We start from the raw sequence: 23,094 nt of genomic DNA, 5'->3' as shown, positions 1-23,094 counted from the left end.
AGTCTAGCTGTTCATCAAACTTATAGCCTTTCTCCTGCCTCAGTTTTCTGGGTGCTAGAATTATAGGCATGAGGGATAATTCTAGATTCTCTTGTACCCATTTTATATTTGGAAACTCTTTGAAAGAAGTTCTGGCATTACTTGGTCTTCATTTTCTTATGTCAAAAATCAGTTGCAGCTGAGTGTATTCTACAGTCTTTAATTTACCCTGACTTACTTAATCAGCTTGGTCAGCTACCTAGTCTGTGGAGGTGAGAGAATACACAGCTTCTCAGTTACTCTGTACTTGAGGGTGAAGATGCCTTGAGGTTTCAGTATTTTACCTCTGTAATTCTAACACAAATTTTGGTTTTTCTGTTTTCAGGGTCTCAAGTAGTGTAACCCAGGTTGGTTTTGAACTCCCTGTAGTTGAGACTAGCCTTGATGAACACAGAATTCTGTACAAATACGATGTTAGTCCTGCTGACATCTTTAAGGTTAATTAAAGGTTCATAATATGATCTATGTTTTATTTTTTTTCATCTAAGTATCTAGTTTTACCAGCACCTTTTTTTATTTTATTTTTTTTTTATTTTTATCGAAAAAAATTTCTGCCTCCTCCCCGCCTCCCATTCACCCTCCCCCCACTCCTCTCACCCTCCCCCCACTCCTCTCATCCTCCCTCTCCAGTCCAAAGAGCAGTCAGGGTTACCTTCCCTGTGGGCAGTCCAAGGTCCTCCCTCCTCCATACAGGTCTGGGAAGGTGAGCATTCAAACAGGCTAGGCTCCCACAAAGCCAGTACATGCAGTAGGATCAAAACCCAGTGCCATTGTCCTTGGCTTCTCATCAGCCCTCATTGTCCGCCATATTCAGAGAGTCCGGTTTTATCCCGTGCTTTTTCAGACTCAGTTGAGTAACCTCATTAAAGACAAATGTACCTTTCTAAGGTAGCCTTGAATTTTAGAAACAACTAAAATGGCAGTCTACATCAAGGCAGATAAATTAGATGATCAAAATAAGTAGCAATGCCATACCTATAGTGAGGAAGTCAATTGCTACAGGAGCTATGTTTTATCAACAGTCAGGGGGCAGACAATGAGGAATGCTTGTAACCATCTTATTTTCTCATTTTTATTTAGTCCCGATCCCAGCCCATGAAATGTTGCTTTCCACTGTTAGGGTACCTTATGTCTTCCTGCCTCACTTAGTTACTATAGGTACTAAAGGTGGTTGAGATCCTGTGTGGTTGGTATCAGTGTAACCCCTATTCTTCAAGTACATGCTTCCTAGTCACAGTCCTGTTTCCACAGATGGAAGAGGGGCACAAGAAAGCATTCAGTGCTCCTGAACTGGTGCTTGTAAGTGTTTCTGAGAGTTAGCTACTATTTGACTTGTAAAAGGAGGACTGTAGTTTTCCACTCTTGAGTAAATCTTCATGTTGCATAATTAATTAATTGATACTATATTTGAGCGTCCTAATTGAACAATTTGAAATTCAGTGTAATCTTTTTATCATTATATTTTTTATTATTAACACTTATGACTTGTACAAATTAAGAATATTCACTGTGTTTTTCCAAGTATGCAGAAATACTAATTGATTATGCCCATTTCTTCTGATTTCTGTCCTCTGGTACCCAGCTCAATTCCTGTAAATTCCTTTTCTACATTCATTCCAACTTCTCTTAAGTTTCCACAAATGGTTAAGAGAACATGGTCTTTCTGTTTTTGGCTTATTTTATTAAATATAGTATCTTTTATTTCTATCACATCAAAAGACTTTTGTGACAGTTTTTTTCATAGCTGAATAGTACTCCATTATACAGATATGTCATAGTTCCTTACTGTTTATTTATTCACAGTTCTCATTAAATGCAATAGATGTCTTTTAACAGATGAATAGATGATGAGAATCTGGTACATACATAAAATGGAGTATTATCCAGCTAAGTCACAAAATTTGAAGGTGAATGGATAGACTTAGAATGTATAATAGTAAGCAAGATCACTCCATGTTGTAATATGGAGCGGCAGGGCTGCGTCCCTGGCACCCGGCCGCCCGCATGGCTTATGCCCCAAAATAATTACACGGAAACTGTATTCTTTTGAACACTGCCTGGCCCATTAGTTCCAGCCTCTTATTGGCTAGCTCTTACATATTGATCTAACCCATTTCTAATATTCTGTGTAGCACCACGAGCTGGCTTACCAGGAAAGATCTTAACCTGCGTCTGTCTGGAGTGGGAGAATCATGGCGACTGCCTGACTCGGCTTCTTTCTCCCAGCATTCTGTTCTGTCTACTCCGCCCACCTAAGGGTTGGCCTATCAAATGGGCCTAGGCAGTTTCTTTATTAATTAACCAATGAAAGCAACAGATTAATACAAGACCCACCTCCATCATTTCCCCTTTTTCTGTTTAAACAAAAAAGAAAGGCTTTTACTTTAACATAGTAAGATTACATAGCAAAACAGTTATCAAGCAAGAATTACAGTTACAATATTTATATCTATTTTATCTTTTATCATAACTAAGGAAAACTATAACTATAACTAACCATTCTTCAACTCCATCAAAGACTCCAGAAGGATATAATATTACCTAAGCAAACAAGAGATCCAAAACTCTAGAAATGACAGAGACATCTCACTGCCTGGACAGTCACCCAAAGTTCTTTTGTACTGTTGGGGCATCCATCTTCAGCCTTCAGGCCCATAGTATCCAGCAGACATTTTCATCAAGCAGGAAATTCCAAAGACAGTTTAGTCACTTTTTGCTGTGTCCTGCAGAATGTCTCGCAGACTCTTTTATGAGTCAGGAACCCCGAAAAACCATCTCACCTTTAGGCAAGTTCAGCAGTCCTCTTTCTGCGGGTTCTCTGTGTCCAGTTTATGCAACAGTCCAGGTAAGAGCAGTTTCTTGTCCAAATGGCTATCAAACTCCTTAAGGAGCCTCTTCGGTGCCCATCTTCCTCTTGAAGTAGATTGGTGCTGCCAGGAGCAGACGTGTCTCATTATCATGAAAAGCCCTAAGTTATTAAAATATTTTAAATGTCATATTCTGCAGTCTTTGAAAGATATGAAGAATGTCTATCTAACTGAAATATATCTATATATCTAGAAAATCTAACTAACATGTCTACAAGCTTGACTATTGATGATTATCCATTAACCTATATTTCTTAATTATACATTACATTTTTAAATGAACTACACAATCACAATACCTTAATCAGGATCAGAAATACATATATACATAACAAAATTGACCTTTTAATCCATACCAATGCAAATTATTCATATCTATATCATATCCCCCTTTAAATGTAAAAGAACATTTATAAACCATATTTGGGAACATGGGCACAGTTTTTTCTCTCCAAACTACTTCCTGCTGAATGGGGGCGTCATTAATTAGGTCTTTCATGGTATAACCTGTGTGTCAGGGTCATCTCAGTCGGCAGTTGAGTGAAGTAATTTTCTGAAGGTGTTCACAGCAACCTTTCAGGAGGGCGTGGTCTATCATACCATATTGGGATAAACGCAATCCACAGAGTCTCATCCTCTGTGAAAACAAAAGAAGACCCTCTCCAAAGCATCATATCCTTAGACCCATATTCTGAAATCATAATACCCTTGTATCCATTATGGTTTAGCTTGGCAGCCCATATAATGAAATCAAAGCAACAGATTTATACAAGACCCACCTCCATCAACTCCATTTCAGAGAAAAAAACTTACATGTTCTTATTCATATGTTGATTATAGCATGCATATATGAAAACATATGTAAGTGTGTGTATAGTATGACATTTAGAAAGAACAAGAAAAGTTAGTATTAGATGATGAGGAAGGACAGAATGTAGCTAAAAGTGCATAACAATTTAATTGATAATGGAAATATGAAAATACAAGGGAATTTCTGTGACTTTAAAATGATTATTCTAACTACATAGAATTCCGTTGAGATGTATAGCATTTGAGTCTAGGAAAGTGCTTATTGGTGGCTACATTAATTCAGCTACATGGTAATTTTATTCATGAGTTCAGTATAATAAAGCAAAATTTACACATAAAGTATTGAAAAAATAGAACCAATTTGGAAGAGTTCTCTCCCTTTCTATCAGTTTTATGGAATAGTTTGAGAAAACATCAGTGTTATTTCAAAGTATGGTAAAATTCTTCAGTGATACCATCTAGTCCTAATCTTTTCTTTTTTGGGAGACTATTGTTGCTGTTGTATGTTCATGCATGTATGTGTAGAGTATGTATGCATGTGAGTTTGTCTGTACATGCTGGTGTATGTGCACATGCACTTATATCAGGTGCACATAGGTATTTTTTTTGTGTGTGTGTGTGTGTAGGCCAGAGAGCTACACTGAATATCTTTCTCTAGTCCTTTCCAATTATTTTAAATCCGGATCTCTTTCGCACTGAACCCGGGAACTCACCAGCAAGCCCCAAGATCCCCCTATCTGTGCTGTTCCAACATGGGGATAGCAGAACTGATCTGCTCTGCGTGGGTGCTAGAGCCTGAGATCAGGTTCTCATGCTTGCAATGCATGCACTTTATTGGCTGGACTATCTCCCCAGCATTATGAGACTTCGTATTATTGATTTAATTTCTTTCTTTGTCTGCTCAGAACTTTTGTATCTTCTGGATTCAACTTTGGCATTCACATGTTTCCAGAAATCTTTCAGTTTCTCCTGAATTTTATTTCTTACTATATATTTTTTCAAAATAGTCCCTAATACTGCTATGAATTTCTATTTTATCAGATTAATTTGCCCCCCTTCTTGTGAGTGTACACTATAAATTTAACTCATATTCAATGAAACTCTACTTGCCATTTCATTTCCTTTGTTCTTTTAGACCTGATTTATTTTTGTTTTGTTTTTTATTGTTTGTTTCTGCTAATTCAATGTTTGGCATGGTTTGGTTTCTTTTCTAAGAACTGAAGATGACCATTTGCTTTTTTTTTTGTCTTGGTTTGCTGTGTTTCCCTTTATTTCAAGGACTTCTAATTTTGTGTTCTGATTTCCTCAGTAGTCCACTGTTCTGTTTTGTTTTAATATGTTGTACAGGGCCAGCAAGGCTGCACAGTTGGTATGGATGCCTTCTGTAAACCCTGACAAACTGAGATTGATCTCTGGGATCCATATGTTTGAAGCATACATCTAATTAGCCTTATCAGTAAAAACCAGGAGTCAGATATTGGAATAAAAATCTGAACGACCAGAGAAGCAGAGAGAGAACCACAGTCCCTTCCTAGGTCTTCAGTTCCTTTGTCCAAAAAGGCTGAGATCCTTTCTCTGTCCCACCTTATCGAAACTTTCTGTCTCTGTACAGACCTCAGACTTCTATGGTTAACTAGTGGCTAGCCCTGCCCTCTGACGCCATGCAAACTTTATTTGTCACAACATAAACAAAACATCACACAATATGTTAGTGGAAGAGAACTTACTCCTTGGGTTGTCCTCTTACCTCCATATACTTATTATGACACATTTATGCTTCTATACATTACACACACACACACTCATATTCAATAAATAAATTTGATTAACATTTTCAGTGTGTTGTTCAGACTCCTCTATATTTGTAATTTCCTGTTCTTGCTGATTTTTAGTTTCATTACATTGTAATTAGATAGAAAAGATACATGATTTCAGTGTTTGAATTTTTCAAAATATACTCTTTGATGTAATTAATATTTGGTTTATTCTAGAGAAAGTTCTAAATACTGATGAACAAAATATACATTCTTCAGTTGTTGGAGAGTATATTCTAAATCGTTGATAACGTCATTTGATTGTAGTGGCTTTTTCCCAATCTGTAAGCTGTTTCTTTGCTTTGTCAGTTGTTTCCTTTGCTTGCAGAAGCTTTTTAATTTCATTCAATCCCATTTGCCAAGTCTTAGAGTTCCTTTCCATGTTTTTTGGTGTATTTTTCAGTAAGTCCTTGCTTATTTTTCTGAGCTGTCCTTCTTCCCACACTCTTCACTGTCCTGTTGCTTCCTTTGTGATTTCTGCTGCTCCTCCAGCATTTCTGTGTGTAGTGCTCTCTAGCCTTGCTACTCTTTTTCTTATTTCCTGAGTATCTAAGAAGATATTGCCTAATTCTCCGTTTTACCTGCAATGCCGTCTGGTACATTTTGATAAGTTAAATGTTTGCTTTCATTTACTTCACAGTATTTTAAGCTTCCTTGAGATTCCTTTTTTACAAAAGATCCACATCTTTTAAAGCATGCTGCTTAATCTCCAACTAGTTTTTATATTTCCTGCTGTCTTTCTGTTAATGGTTTGTAGATGTCTTTGTTAGGGTTCTCTAGAGAAACAGAATTCATAAAATGAATCTGTCTTAGTTACATTTGTAGTGCTGAGAAGAGACACCATCACCAAGGCAACTCTGCTAAGAGAAAGCATTTAATTAGGGGCTTGCTTTCAGTTTCGGAGGGCTAGACCATTATCATCATTGTGGGAATGTGGTGCCATGCATGGTCCTGGAGAAGTCGCTGAGAGCTGTACTCATCCACAGGCAGCAGGAAGAGAGTCACTGGGCCTGGCCTGGGCTTTTGTAACTTGAAAGCCCACCCCCCAAAACACATTTCTAACAAGGCCACACCTAATTCTTCCAAATGGTTCAACAATGGGGAACTAAGCATGCAAATATAGGCCTGTGGGGGTCATTCTCATTCAGACCACCGCAGAATGTGTGTGTGTGTGTGTGTGTGTGTGTGTGTGTGTGTATAAAATAAGCAGGATTTACCAGAGAGGCTTACAAGTTGTGGTCCTGTTAGTGCAGCAATGGCTGTCTCCATACCAAATGTCTAAACCATAGTAGTTGCTCAGTACATGAAGCTGGATATCTCAGCTAGTCTTCAGTATAATGCTGAGTCCTAAAGACATAACCTCTAATACCAGGGAAGTAATATATTTGTCAGTTAGAGCAAGAGCAAACAGACAAAGAGAAGTTTTTTCTTTCATGTTTTTATATTGCCTGCCATCAGAAGGTGTGGCCCAGAGTTAAGGTGGATCTTCCTACCTCAGAAGATTTGGATTTAGCATGGGAACTTCCCACCTCAATTGATTCAATCAAGAAAAATCCCTCAAAGATCTACAAACTGCTTGGGTTTTAGTTAAGTCCAGCTTTAGTCAGGTTGACAACCAAGAATAGCTATCACATCACATATGATATTGGAAACTTAAGTGTTCCACTCGTTTTTCTTCATATTCTGGAAAGAGAATTCTGAAGTGTTTGATTTTCCTTGTCTTTCCTGCATTCTCCTTCTTGGGATTTCTAGTTGTTGATTGGGCTTTAAATTTTTGTCAATTTTTTTCACAGTTTAAATTTTTATTTCAAGTTTTCAAAAATATTTTTCAGCAGCATAAACTACTGACTTGCTGTATTAAAGAATATTTCTCATTTTTTCTTCTAACATTTTGTTGCTCAGAACAAGGTATTGAAGCTATTAATGTTTTTCTTTTTTTCTTTTAATATTTTAAAATTTTTTTTTTCTGTTTTGAGAATTTCATATAATATAACCTGAACATACTCTTTCCCCTCTTCCAGCTCTTCGGTGTCTCTCCAACCCCCCTGTTTACTTAACTTCATGTTAGTTCTTTCTCTTAAAAAAATAACAAAACAGGGCTGGAGAGATGGCTCAGAGGTTAAGAGCACTGACTGCTCTTCCAGAGGTCCTGAGTTCAATTCCCAGCAACCACATGGTGGCTCACAGCCATCTAGAATGAGATCTGGTGCCCTCTTCTGGCATGCAAGCATACATGGAAGGAATGTTGTATACATAATAAATAAATAAATCTAAAAAAAAAAAAACTTAAAAAAAAACAAAACAATAAAACAATGGAGTCAAGTTTGTGTTTGTTGACTACTCCTGAACATAGAACCTGTCATAGGGTGTGATTAATATACCCATTGATTGGAGAAAACTGACTTTTCTCTCCCAGCAGCTATTAATTGCAAGTAGGTTTTTATTTGTTTTGTTTTTGTTTTTTGCATCGGGATGGGACTTTGTCCTATTTATTTCACTTTCTTCCTGCTGGGATTTTTCCTTGAAGTCATCCACCACAGCTAACTCTTACAGTCTCCTACTTCCTTCTTCCCTTTAGACTTCTGAGCCTTAAGGGATGTGTGTTTGTGTGTGTGTGATATAGACATTTATTTAGCACTAAGCATTCAGAATTCTATATTCTGGTAATTACTATCTACTGCAAAAAGAAGCTTGTGTGATGAGGTGATCTGTGAGTATAGTGAGATATGGAGTCATTTTACTGCATGTTCATCTAACACAATAATAATAGTAAATTACTCCTATATGTGGTTTTTGGTGTATGTGGGCGGGATATGTGTGTGTGCACGTGCATACAATATATTTGCATAGAGGCCAGGGGTCAATGCTAGCTGGGTGTTTTTCTTAATTGCTTTCCACCTTATTTTCCAGACAGGTTTCTTAGTCATGAGCTATTAATTCAGCTAGATTAACTGGCCAGTGAGCTCAAGGGATCTTCCTGTGCCCGCCTCCTCAGTGCTGGGATCATAGACATGTGCTGAAAGACCCAGCTTTTTGCATGATACAGATTGGGACTTAAGTCTTCATGGAACTAACCCATGTTATTTGAACAATGTTATTTATTTAAAACATTTTGGAGGAATATGGATTTTTTTGTTAAATGCAGGTTTTTAAATACAAATTATTGTGGCAACTTTGGTGTTTTTTTTCTTTTTAATATCAAGAGATACGATAAATGTTGGTAAATAATACACGTTACCAATAAGATTGCCAACCCTCAGAGATTCAGTCTGTGCAGAGCTACATGACTAGAAGGCAGAAGAGTATTTGGTCTCTTTAGAAATCTGAATTCTACTAATTGGGGTTATGATCTCTGTAAAATTCAAGACAATTAGACATTTTATATAATGTTTTCCTTAAATGTGGTTTACATAGATTACTTTTATTAAATGTGTTTTTGCACTTGAAATTAGTTAACATACATGATATGAGTTTTTGCTTATAAATTTTTGAAATTTAACGTTTTACCAGATGAAAGAATAGTTTTATAAGCTTATGTTTTGAATAAAAGAAACACATATATTTTAAATCTTTGTAGTCATGTATCTAGTCATTAGTTGGATTGAATTAGATTGTCTTGGTATAAAGTGCCAGAATTTTGGTTTAGAGCTCAGTAAATACTAAGAGTATGACAGAAAATATGGCGGTATAGCAGGTCAGATGGTAAATGCTGAACTCTGAAGACACTATGCGTTAGATTTCTGGGACAGTGAGGCTGATGGAAGGTCTTCTCATGTACCGGATGTCCTCGGACAGGGAGAGTGCCAGTGTTCTGGGCCACAAAGGAAGACTGTCTGCGAATGAGTGCAGAGCCATCAGCATGAGTGTTGTAGGCGTTTGAGAACTCCGCAGATGTTTGCCACGTGCAGCATGCATCTTTAGAAAGAATTGAAACTGCGTTAAACACATGGTTTACTGTGCGGTGTCCTGATTTTACTCAATAAAGTTAGTAAATTTGATAGCCTCTGGCAGCCATTCTTACTTGCTAATTGTCTACTTTGAATACAGATTTCTTCTGGTTTGAAATAATTTGCTTTAAAGGAACATAATTTTGTAAAGAAAGTAGATTTTTCTCCCTGTAGTATTAGAATGCTTGTTGAGAAATAGTTTTATTTTTATTGTTTCTTTTATGATTTTTTTTGAATAGATTTTAGTTACTGCTCTTTTATAGATAACAGTAACTGCAGCAACAAGAAAATCCTAAGTCTTCAGTTTATGATTTTGTGTTGCAAAATTGTGCTTACACATAAGCAATGAAGATGGTGGTTGCTGACTAAAATTTAATATTAAAGAAAGGAATAAGTTTTGATCCTTTTGCTTGTGTGCTAATTTAATTCCTTTAAAACTGTTTCTTTGGCACTCTCTTATAAGACTTTGAGTATATTGAAATGTGTTATTATAATACTTTGGGATAGCATAGGGATAACAATTTTTATTTGAGCTGGATTATGTAAGTCATAATTGTAAGGTGAAATAGTATTTTTGCAAAACTATTTTATTTCTATTTTTATGTCAGTTATAAACCATTGCTTTTTCCAGAATTTTTTTGTATTTCCCCCCTTTTTTTTTCTTTTCTTTTGATTTTTACAAAAGTGAGTTTAAAAAACAATCCCTATTGAATCATAACTGTTTCTTTTCTCTTTTAGGATGTTACGGAGTTGATGGGGAGAGTGACTCTATTATGAGTTCGGCTTCTGAAAACTCCACTGAGCCTTGGTTTTGTGATGCCTGTAAATGTGGTGTTTCTCCTAGCTGTGAGCTATGTCCTAATCAGGATGGAATTTTCAAGGAAACTGATGCTGGAAGGTTGATGTCCCATTATGTTGTGTTCATATGCCTTCTTTATAACATGCCTGGTTTGGAGCTCCCTTTTCTTCCCTTTATGACTTTTGAGTCACACGCTTTTTGTCCCATCTTGTGAATTGACCAATAGATTATATATAGATTGATGAGGGGAATAAGAAAGATGACCTCTCAAGTACTTGAATTCGTTCTTTTTATTCATCATCCCAATTATTTTTAATGAGCCTGTGAAGAAGCAGTGGTTCTTTCTCAGATTATAAGGATAGTGCCCAAGACTTACATCATTTAAATTCTGTATAAGCACAAGTCTACAATCTGGTAAATAGAGAAATTTGAACCCAGATCTGTCTCACTTCAGGAATATAACATACAATGATTAAAAATGGAGAAATTTAATATTAAGTATTATTAAAATTATGCCCTAAAAGAATATGGAAGTTATAAATTAGCCCCTGAAGGAAATTTTAGGGATGACATAGATCAAGGAATGCCAAAATGACATTGGTTGGAGTTTGGACTTTGTCCCAAGGACTAGTTGTAGCCTACTGGTTGCCAGAAAACTTTTCTGCTTTATCTGCCAGTCTTCAGTTCTTAAAAGTAGGTATCTGCAGGGGGAGCTGCAACTTTGTTTTGAAGCCTGTTACATATGCTGTGTTTATTGAGAGGACAGTGAAAAGTGATCTCAAGGCTGGGCCAGGCTTGTGAGGTCATGAGGTCTGAACTCGTGGCTATACTGTAGCAGATGTACCCTGTCTGTCCTGTTGAGAAACTTATCCCTTCTGCTGTGCTCTGTACTGCGTTCCAGTGCCCAACTATAGTGATAACAAAATCACACTCTCTGAATGACAAGTGCTGAGGGAATTCTGACCATCATTGCAGAGTAAATATTAAAGCATGCCTGTGAAGCCAAGCGACAAATGTACTGACAGTTGGCACAAAGACCTGTGGTCTTTTCACTGTGATCACACTCACGGTCACTGCCACATTTGAACAGTTACCATAAAAGTGTCGACATCATTTATATTGGTTTTCCCTATGAGACTAGGGGTGATTGACTACAGTATATAAGTTATTCCCAGTCTTGTGTGTTTTGAAGTTTATCTACTTCAATGCTGTCAATAAGAGAAGAGACACTCATGTTTTTATGTTTTTATTTTGATAAGGCATAAGAGCTTTAAAAATTCACTTTTTTATAATTTGAAAATTATGTATATTAAGTGTCTGTGTAGGTATGTGCACATGAATACAGGTGCTTGCAGAGTCTAGAAAAGGATTTTTGATTCCTTGGTGCTGGAGTTATAGATGTTTGTAAGCTGCCTGATTTGGGTGTTAGAAACCAGACATGGCTCTTTTTCAAGAGCAGTATGTGCTTAAGTGCTGAGCCAGTTCTCTGTGACCTAGGATGTTTTATATAAGAATGTTTAATATTTTAATAATAACAGCAAGAATTACCAAACAACATAATATTCATCAATTTTTAACACTGAAAACATATATGTAGTCTACAAATAAAATTTAGACTTAGATGTAATAAGTTTACTTTAGTAAAATTAAGAAAAATATCTTTCTCATTTTGTTTCAATTAGTAACCAGACTCTTGAGAAATATAGCCTTGGTAGATTGCTAAGATAACATAGAATCTACAATGAGATCTTAGGGGACCCTGTGTGCTCAGGATCCAGACTACCCCTCATCTCCTAAGAAAAGAAATGAACTAAAATAGTAGCAAGTACTTTTTACATATAGACTAGAACTTGTTCGTTCTTATACATGGAATTTTTGGACTATGACCTATAACTGTGGATTTAGTAAAGCATTAAGAAATATGTGCTTTCCAAGTAGTTTGGTCTTATTTAGACTTATTTTTTTGTTTGTTTTTATTCTACCATAACTTTAGGCGAGTTCGTTAGCATTGTTACTATGCCTTAGTTTTGTAGTACCTTCGAGAAGCTTAAGTGGTACAACTCATGTAAGACAGTTCCTGATGTAGTTGGTGGACAGTAACTGTCCCCTTATTGACTGTCAATGCTGCTGCTACTACTGCTTTCTTCTGAGTAGGTGCTGCAGTATACATGCCATTTGGTAATTTCTATCTTGAATATTGAAACTTTGAATACTCAGTTGTGGTGAACCATATTGAAAAAAGAAAAACAAGACAAACAAAAACCAACCCAGCTTCCTTTTGAGGAAGAGAATTCATTTTACTTGTTTTTCCTGTTAATTTAAAAGCTGTATTGACAAAGTGTCTTTCTGTGCTGTCATGCTCTGCAAAGTAATGTGTAATGTTTTCCAAAAGAAGACAAAGGAAGCACTTTAAGCATTGATATTAAAGTAAAAATATTCATATTAACGACTGTGCATATTATATATAGAGATTAGGTACTCCATGGGCAGAGAGGTACAGCTCTGTGGCAGACTATTTAAATGCTTGTGTGTTTTGTTTTGCTTTTTTTTTAAAATATATATATATATATATTCAAAGTCCCACGGAGGCCAAAGGCCAGGATAGAAATTTTGGGCATTTATGTATTTATGTATTTTGCAGCATGTAATGCCAGTTTGATTTAAGACCAAAAAAGAGAAAAAAAAAAACATAAAAATTGGACACATCCTTTATCTTCATGGACAGGCTAAAAGAGTTTTGAAATTGATTTATTGTATGGATTTAACTATACATTCTCCTCTACTGATGTGATTCATAATATCTATGTGGAAAATGATTTAATGTGAGAAAATAGCTGTGGAATTCTTGAAATAAAAATTAAGTTTTTACTTTTTTTGTAGTTTTTCGAGACAGGGTTTCTTTGTGTAGCTTTGGTGCCTGCCCTGGCACTTGTTCTGTAGACAGGCTAGTCTCAAACTCACAGAGATCCACTTGCCTCTGCCTCCTGACTGCTAGGATTAAAGACGTGTGCCTGGCTGAATTTTTACATTTCTTAAATAGAAGATTTAGCAGGTCAGTGGTAAAGAGCACTGCCTGCTCTTCCAAAGACCTGAGTTCAGAACCACATGGTGGCTCACAATCATCTTTAATGAGATCTGGTGCCCTCTTGAGGAAGAGACCTGGTCAGTCATCCTCATCAACTTAAAAGCATGAAACCCAATAGGGACAAGTTCAACAGAACCACAATGTAGCGACTGCCCATGCATTCATTCTTCAGCAGTGCCAGGATATAAATTTCATTCATTCATTCATTCATTCATTCATTCATTCATTCATTCAATCATATATGATCAATATAATCATATATAAAATACATAATCAATATAATCATATAAAATATATAATCAATATAATCATATATAAAATATATTTATTTTCCTGCTTCCACTTTAAACAGAAGTTTATTTAACAAAGCAAGCAAAATATATACACTCCAAAGTGAGACTGAGTGGCTATTGTGGAAGAAAGAACAACCTGTGTCTGTGCTCCTTGCAGCCTCTGTAGGTTGTCCTCCTATTTGGAATGCAGGATGACTCTGAGTCATTGGCCTTTTCTCTGTGCAGTAAGCATTACCATACAGTAGAAGTAAGAGAGCACTGGATTTCTTCAGCCTCATTGTTTTCCTCTACTAGACTTGCTGTATTTAAAGACATCAATCTTCTGAAAGCATGATTTGCAAAATGAGAAGAACAATTTGCTACCTATAGGAAACAGACATTTTTATTTTTCTTGTAGTAAGCTACACGCTGCCCTAAGCACTTCTCAGACATCTGAGTTCCAGATTGCCTATGTAATGCTCTGTACCTAGGAGAAACTTAGTCATTGGCTTTGGGATGAAGGAACAGAAGTAACATGCTGTAGATATTTTTAAAATATTTTTTAAATATGTGGTACTACACAGAAAATGTACTACTGTGAGATAAGGGTTTCTTCAAGGAAGTATATGGCTACTTAGAGTTGCCTGCCTATAAACAATATATGAATGTAATTGAATGCATTGCCGCTCTAGAATGACAGTCTGCCTCTCTCTTTTGATGGTTTTGTGATACTTGTTTTCTGCTCCTTTTCCCAATCAACATCTGTCATCATAAACTCTAAGCAAAATGGATGATAAAGTAATAAGAAAGATTTTCTTGTTGTTTTGATTTCCCAACTTCATTACATAAGTTGTAAAATATGTGAACAAAAAAGTGCTTGAAGGGCTAAATTGTCTTAGTGATTTTCAGTGACTTTGCTGCATGTTTTAATAAGGACTCATGTTGGTGTCCTCATGTGCATGCCTGGGCAGAATGATACATTTGGGTGCCAGTCACACAGAAATCTCCACTCCTGTGGCTTGTTCCGATGTATGCTAAGAAGGTCGGTATAAAGCAAGCAGCCAGCTGTTGGGTTTATCAGAGATAAACTCCTGTAGAGAACAGCCACATTTGATACATCACTAGAGCGTGAAGAAACCTCACAGATTAAATTGAGAAAGCGGCTGCTTGTTGAGATGCTATCTTTATATTGAACTCCGCATAATGAATTTGGGAGATTGGATTAAAATGTTCTATCGAAAAAATATCTCAGAACTATAGATTCTTTTTTTGCAAAAAATGATAAAAATGTTAAAGATTTATAACTTTTCCTTAATATCTCTATAGAGTGATTTCTTAGTTGTTTAAAACTAATCTTAGTTGTTTAAAATCAGAACTTTTAAAGATGAGATAAAGCAAAATTTGTTAATATATTCACAAAGTTTATAGAGACTTGCCATCTAACTTTTACTCTTTTTCTTACACAAACTATGCATATCTGCTATTTAAATTTTAGGCAGCTATTCAAAATTTTGTTTGACTGCAAGAAAACATAGATATGTAATCATGTAATAATAGCTCAGGGCAGTTTAAAGAAATCAAAACTAACTTATTTTTGTTTTTCAGTGTGCTAAAGTTGAACATTTTTTAAAAGTGCTAACAGCTTTGTGGAGAATTTATACTATGTAGTTGTAGGTGACGTCTGTAAACTTCAGGTCTTAGGTTATAAAGGGAACAGATGAGAAAAGTGAAAACATGGCAGTCCTCCATTACTATCACTGTGCTTTGTATCTCTTCCCAGCCACCATTTTATCCTGAGATGAAAGTTAAACTTGCCACCAAAACTGTCTAAAAATATATCCATGGGGATATTCAACGACTTTGTGAGAAAGGTAGCAGTAAAGAACAATTAATCTAATTATTGCAAAATAACTTTGTGGTCCTTAAATTAGAGTCTTTAATTCTAAAAGTGCTCACAGTAATGAATGTGAATATCTTTCCTGGAATATGAGAGCGATGTTTTGTTATCCTTGAATAGCAGTCTTATGCAAATATTAAAGAATACCAGGTAAGACCAAAGTGCAGTGAGTTGTAAGAGCAGAGCAGCTATGGTTGCTGGACCAGCATTTTGACTAGACGGACTTCCGGAAGAGCAGTGCTCATGGCACGCTTGTTTTCCACGATGGAGCATCACTCTGTAGGTCTTCTGTGTTTTCCAGTTAAGAGTCTGAGATGAATTTTTTTTTAAACCATCTGATTGTTGAGCTTTCTATAGTATTTTGAGGTGGAGCATATTTTATGTTCATCTTCTATGTGAGAATTTCAGGAAAGCATTTGATAGCAGAATTGCATCTTCTCTCTTACAGATGGGTTCACATTGTTTGTGCCCTATATGTTCCTGGAGTAGCCTTTGGAGATATTGATAAGTTACGACCAGTAACACTAACAGAAATGAACTATTCTAAATATGGTGCCAAGGTAGGTTCAACTTTATGATTAGCTAAAATTGAAAATTTTGTTTCTTTACATAGCTTTTTTAAATAATTGCGAATTATTACAGAGGTGTTTAATAACAAGCACGTTCCTTGAGGAACTCTTAGCACTAAGTCATTTATATTATTCAGTTATTTTGTTTTGGCTTTTGTATTTTTGAGGTAATATCTAACTGTAGCTTAGGTCAGCCTCAAACTTAGAGTAGCCAGCCTGCCTCTTCCTTCTTAGTTCAAGGATCAGGTATGGTAATCATGTTTGAATCATTAGTTGATAGATGTTTCCTCAGAGGACTAATTTATTGATTTTTCCATATGGTATAATTCAGATAACCTAAGTTGTAAAAATGCGTATTAATTGATACTGTTTCTATTCTCTGGGATCCAGAGAATACCTTGTTACACAGTTGGATTAAATAAATTTTACTTTAACTTTGAAATGAATTTTATTAAAATTAAGAAAAAGAATATAAAAACCACACTTTATTTAGAACAGGTGTCAGCCCATTATTACTTCAACATTTTTAATGTAACAAGAAAAATTACCAAATTGATTTTATCTCTTAGCATATGTAAAGCACTAAGAAGACTAAGTGCCTAGCGCCTAAGTACTCTTATAATGTTATCTCTTCTTATTACTACTCTATCAGTTTAGTTCAGGCTGATTACAGCTGTGTAAAGAATTCTCTTTTTCATCAGAACTTGCTTGCCTACAGTTTTGTTGTTTTTTTTTTTTTGTTTTTTTTTTTTGTTTTTGCATTGGTAATATTTAGTGGGTGCTTCATGAGAGGATAATTTTGCTTCAGAAATACTTTTGCTGTGCGAGTTTTCCTGTTGCTTTCATAGGAGTGTAGCTTTTGTGAAGACACTCGCTTTGCTAGAACTGGAGTTTGCATTAGCTGTGATGCAGGGATGTGCAGAGCCTATTTTCATGTCACCTGTGCGCAGAAAGAAGGCCTGCTCTCCGAGGCGGCAGCAGAAGAGGTATGTTTATCTACCCCACAGTTGCTGTGTTCAAAGACTTCTTATGCCTGCTGTGCCCTGTAAAAACTGGAAAGTATAAGGGAAACTTCATAATCTTTTCTTAAGTATTTGACCAGACCACTATATGCGCCATATTTTATACAGGAATATGGCTTTTTTTTTTTTTAAGGTAGCTCATTCTCTGAGTTTAGTTTTAGCTCCCTAATATTTTTTCCAGACTTACTGACTTTAGATTAGGACCCTATACATCAAATTGTTTTTATAACAATATAAAATATGTATTTCTATGTTCTAAGCTTTGGAGGTTTCTAGAGATTACACACAACATAACAATGTAACCTTGTATTGAAATTGTTTTGAGAATCCTGCTTTTATGTTATGATATTAGAGTTGCAAAAAAACTACAGCCCTTCCCACTAAAATTTCTTGCATAATGCCATAGTAGCTATCTTAATTAAAAATACATATTTACTTAATAGGTTTAAGATAAGTTAACTAGTATTTAAGAGTACTGAAAGTTTTAATTCATGTGATAAATTTCTAAAAACATAACTCATAAATTGTTTGGTATTCACAAATATACATACATACATACATACATACATACACCCATATGTATATGTATTGATTTTTCTTTTTTTTTTTTTTTTTTTTTTTTTTTTGGTTTTTTGAGACAGGGTTTCTCTGTGGTTTTGGAGCCTGTCCTGGAACTAGCTCTTGTAGACCAGGCTGGTCTCGAACTCACAGAGATCCGCCTGCCTCTGCCTCCCAAGTGCTGGGATTAAAGGCGTGCGCCACCACCGCCCGGCTATGTATTGATTTTTCAAGACAGAGTTTCTCTGTAGCTTTGGAGCCTGTCCTAGAACTAGCTCTTGTAGACCAGGCTGGCCTCGAACTCCCAGAGATCTGCCTGCCTCTGCCTCCTGAGTGCTGGGATTAAAGGTGTGCACCACCACTACTTGGCAGCATTCACAATAATTTTAAAGAATTCTAAGGAATCCCAAGAACAGGTGTAATTAATTCCTTAAGCAGTTTTTCTGGAGAGATAATTTAGTAAACTTTTACTTTGTATTCATGATGCTTTATGATACTATATAAGCCATTTCATTTATTTGATATATAAAATTTTATTTTCTCATAAAACATTCAATATACTTTTAGCTACGAAATAAGTAATCTAATGAAGAAAACTTTTGAAAAACACTTGTAGGATGTATTTTATTTTCACTTAAATAGATCTTAATTATGAAGGCTACATTTTGATATGTGCCTGTTTTGTTTTGAGTTCTGATTCTGAAGGATTGTGCTTTGATGGAGTACTGGATGAATCTTGAGAGTTTTCACAGCTGTGGAGCAGACACAGAAGTGTAATGGCAGCGTAGGGTTATGTGGACTAATCATGACTGATGCTCTGGACGATGGGCAGTGGTCCAGAGCAGTAGGATTTAGAGGGCTGCATAGGTCGCAGGTGAAAATGAGGGAATCTGTAAGTTCAGCCTACTTGTCTACTTCTGGGTAACTGAACTTTATAGTCAGGATGTTCCTTTGTAGACACTTTCAGTTTTATTTTTGAGAGATTTGACTCTTATGTTAACATCGTTTGTGTGTAAATGTGCAAAACATTGGGATGTGCATGGCTTGGAGATTGTGTCTCCCTATCAGAAGGCATGCAGATTAATACAAAACCAAAATCAAGTCTCTAGTCACTGTACCTAAGAGCTAATTTGGGGAAATGTACAGGGTACCCTGCAATAATAAAGCTGGTAAACTGGGACCAGAGGCCTCTTCCTGCCCTGTTGCTTTCTTTTATCTATTTGGTAAATGTTCTGGATGCTGCCTTGCTCAGTGCAGAGGTTTTGCTTTTGTGATGTTTTTGTTTTGTTTTGATTTTTTGGGGGGAGGTTGGCATTGTTAAGAAAGCACATTTTTATAAGTTTCTAGTTTGTTGTTGTAAACACTTAAGAGAGTTGAACTTCTTTTGTTCTTTGCTACAGGAACTTACTATGTATTGCAACTGATGTGAAATGCACTGCACAGCCCCGGCTAGTCTCAAATTTGCAGTCCTTCTGCCTCAGCCTTCTCAGTGCTGTGATTACAAGTGTGTGCCATTGTAGCCAGTGAGAACTGGAAATTTATAAAAGATTCCTTATAGAGTTTCAAAACTCCTTGAATTGTTAATATGTCAATAAGATTTGCTTTTGACAATATTTATTCTGTTAAAATGGAGGAGTTATTTGTAAAAGTTGTAAATTTATACGTTGGATACATATAAGATCCCCTCTCCGAGACTGGGTCTCATTGTGTAGTCCATGGTAGTCTCCGTGATTCTTCTGTTTAGGCCTCTGAGTGCTAAGATTATAGGCACGTGTGACCACATCCACTTTAGCATCTTTTAAATTAAAGTGGATCTATTGTTTATAAGGACATTTTGTCTTCTGCTTTAGTTTTATGTTCTCTTTAAGTTTCCTAGAAAGCTTTTATTTTCTCATTTATATTTGTTTATCAAGTTGGATATCACACTTTTCCAGAGCTATTTTATGGACATAGTAAAAGAAAGCCTGAAAGTCAAATTAAGCACCTCAGTTTCATCCAGTGATATTTATCATACTGTCAAAGTTTTGAGAGCCTTTGGATGTATTATTTTCCGCATTGGTGAAGATCCATTAGAAGTTTGCATACTTTTTTTTAATCTACTTGGTTAAATATTCCAAATTACAATAATAGTCAAATTGTGTTTTAAACACAGCTTGCATTGTTCATAGATGTTAAAATAGACACCTACAGCACAGAAATTTATGTTTCATACTATGTCTTAAAGTTACTTGTTGTCTAACTAAACATAGTAATTTCTTCTTTGGTTAAAATACGGTTTTGCTAGTGCTAAACAGTTATACTATTTTTGAAAACAGTCTCTAAAGCAGTATAAATTGTTTATAGATTCTATTGATTTTTAATACACATTTTTATTCTGAGAGTTTCACACATTGTATTTTGATTATATTTGTCTCCCTTCTTCTGCAGCTCCTCCAATATACACCCTTAATTCCATACCCACCCCATTTTGTGTTTTTTTTTTTTCCTTTTGAAAGCCCATCTAGCCCAATACCAATGGTTATATACCCTTGATGTGCGGCTGTGCACTGGAGCGCCTTCCACCTCCCAAAGGCCATGTGTATAAAGAAAGCTAACTCTTCTCCCGTTTGCTCTCAGCTGCCACTGCCTTCTCATCAGTTGAGGTCCACTGCCTATCCATGCTGGCATTTTCCTGGCTTGTTTTAAGTTTGCAGAGGCTTGTGCATTCTGTTATTGCTATGAGTTCCCAAGAATAGCTACTCTGTTCTGCCTGGGAAATGCATCGACTGATTATTCTGCCTCTTTCAGTCTTCCTGCCCCCTCTTCTATATGGTTTCTGAGTCTTGGGAGGGCGGAGTATGCTTCAGATGTCTAATTAAGTCATGAATAATTTGCAGGTTCTTATTCTCTGCGCCTTAGCCAGTTGTGAGCTCATTGTTAATTCCTAGCTATTGGGGGAAAAAAAAACTTCTCTGATGAGTTTTGAGAGGATGCACTAAGCTATGGATATGAGGATAAGTCATTAGGAGTAGGTTTAATATTATGTCCCTTGAGCAGAGTTAATAGTAGTAGGTTTTTCCTTACAGCCTACAACCTATCTAACTATAGATTCTTGGTGAGGTATGGGTTCCATCTTGTGGGGTGAAAGTAGAAATGGTTATTTTCTTGGATTTCATTCCACAATTGCAGCACAGGAATATTTTACTTGGCTCATAGGATTCACAGTGGGATAGGATTAATGTATGTGGCTTTACGACATATGCCTTTCTTATTCATCTTTTTCCAGATGTTGTATGCCTCCTAAGTTTTCAGTCACATAATAGAATCGTAATTACTATGGCCTAAATATTAAATTAACTATTTCAGAAGATATGAAGTCTAAGCAGTTCATAGATTGACTTATCCACAATTTTTTTCTACAAATACTTTTCTCTCTTTCTTTCATTCTTACATCTATCCCCCCATTCTCTCCTTTCCTCTTTTCTCTTTTATGTATTTTTTATTGTTTTGTTGTTTTTAACCTTCTTGTTTCATGTTCTCAATATGACTGAAGTAGCTCTAAGTATTTTATTCTTACTTGGTAGCATTTAAATCAAGAAAGCAAGCAAGCAAGGAGACACAGAGATTCTCTCACTAGGAATGAAAGTTTCTCTTCCACAGTCCAGGATGAATAGCTTTTGATCATGTTGTATACCAGAATGTAGGCTCTGTTGCTACGAGAAAGATGGGAAAGTAAAATCTGATACTTCCAGTTTTTGTCACTGGAAATAGTACAAAGAACCCAACCAAGGTCAGTAGCTAACACAGTTCGACACAACTAACCTAAGAACCTGTCAGTTGACTTCAGTTCATTTTGTCATAGCCATGTGCTTATGTCAAATGACAAGTGTTTATAGTGGGTATTAAGAGAAAAAAAATGAAGAAATAGATAGGTATTAAGAATAAAGAAAAGAAAAAGTTGGAATGTCATATTTCCCAGTTTTCTTTTGGATGCTTCAGGATAGACCTCTTCACTTCTTGGACATTATATACCTGGGCTTCACTTTTTAGGTGTTGAATTTAAGAAATCACAGCATTACTTATTTATTATTCTTGATAATTAATAATTATGTTACAATGGATCACCTAAACACTAGTAGGACTTTAACTTTCTGTATAAGTAAACAATGCTCTTGATTGAAAAAAAATTCATTGTGACTTACAACAATGTCATATTTTTAGAATCAGCTTCTAAATGGTTATATAATGCTACACAGACCCTCAAGGAAAAAAAAACACACGTACACGTATCTTATCTATCTGATTTGATATATATCTTTTCCCCCTCATGCTATTTTTTTTTAAATTTCCCAGGATACAGAGTAGTTACATTTCTTACTAAAATTTGAAATTAGTAGGTAAGCATTAATTAAATTATCTTAGTGCTAGACTGATGGCTCAGTTTTTAAGGTGTTTGCCATGAAAGTGGGAGAACTTGAGTCAAATCTCCAGACTTTTGGAAGAAGCTGGATGTGGTAGCACATGCCTGTAATCCTAACCCTGTGTTGCCAGCTAGTCTTGTTGAATTGTTGATCTTTAGAACCCAAGAAGAACCCTTTAATAACAACAACAGCAACAACAAAGCAGCGGAAGCGTCCACACACAAACATAGACATATGCACATGCATAGAACATACAGCCTGGTTTTGGATGATTTAAATCATCCAAATGATTTGACATAAATCATAAATAGCCTGGTTTTGGATGATTTAAATCCAAATGGTATGACATAAAACATAAATAGCTTCTTTAGGTTAAGTGTGGCTAGGATAAACACATGTCAATTCTGATTTTTTAAAATAGTGATTATATTGTTATTTTGAAATAATTCTGTTAGGTGTTGTATTAGTGTCCAAATCGGTGTCTACTTATTCAAATTTTTATCTTACACAGTGCTATATACTTTAGTATCTGTGAGTATCATAATACAGAATTGCTTTATGTGCTTTCAAGCATCTTAAGTATAGATTAGAATTTCAAGATTATTATTTATCTTTCTATTCTGTCTCAAATGTACCTGCCTGAAAATTTCATTTCTCTTTGGATTATAAACCCCTATCTTAATGAAAGTCCCTTCTAGTGTAACTTAGATTAAAAACTATATAGATACCTTACCTTTATAGGGACAGACATATGGAATGAATTGCCATTGTAAAAATTTCCTGTTTCTTAATAACTATCATATGCAAATACTTTGATTTTTTTTGTTACATTTAAAGAAATGATTTGTGTCTTGACTAGGATTATGGTTGTTTTTTTATAGTACTGTTCTTAAAGTTGTTTTTCTCCCATTGACCCTTCCTACTTTCTTCCACTTCTTTTCTCTCAAAAAACAGCTATTATTTCTTTAATGTGTGCGTGTGTGTATTTGTGTGTGTTACTAAATATATAAATATA

General features: G+C 35.6%; 1 protein-coding gene across 5 annotated transcripts in view; it reads left to right on the top strand.

Annotated features, from left to right (window-relative positions):
- Phf14 (PHD finger protein 14) overlaps positions 1-23,094 on the top strand; it is a 131,081-nt gene that overhangs the window by 15,843 nt on the left and 92,144 nt on the right. For all 5 annotated transcript variants that reach the window (XM_057763956.1, XM_057763972.1, XM_057763986.1 and 2 more), the window contains 3 exons: positions 10,216-10,375; positions 15,979-16,090; positions 16,948-17,085. In XM_057763956.1, the coding sequence (XP_057619939.1) occupies positions 10,216-10,375; positions 15,979-16,090; positions 16,948-17,085 (410 nt within the window). The remainder of the gene's footprint in view (positions 1-10,215; positions 10,376-15,978; positions 16,091-16,947; positions 17,086-23,094) is intronic.

This window comes from Chionomys nivalis, chromosome 1 (assembly GCF_950005125.1).
Source record: "Chionomys nivalis chromosome 1, mChiNiv1.1, whole genome shotgun sequence".
Classification (NCBI taxonomy): Eukaryota; Metazoa; Chordata; class Mammalia; order Rodentia; family Cricetidae; genus Chionomys; species Chionomys nivalis.
The sequence above is the reverse complement of the archived record's forward strand: the minus strand, read 5'-3'. Positions and strand labels throughout refer to the sequence as shown.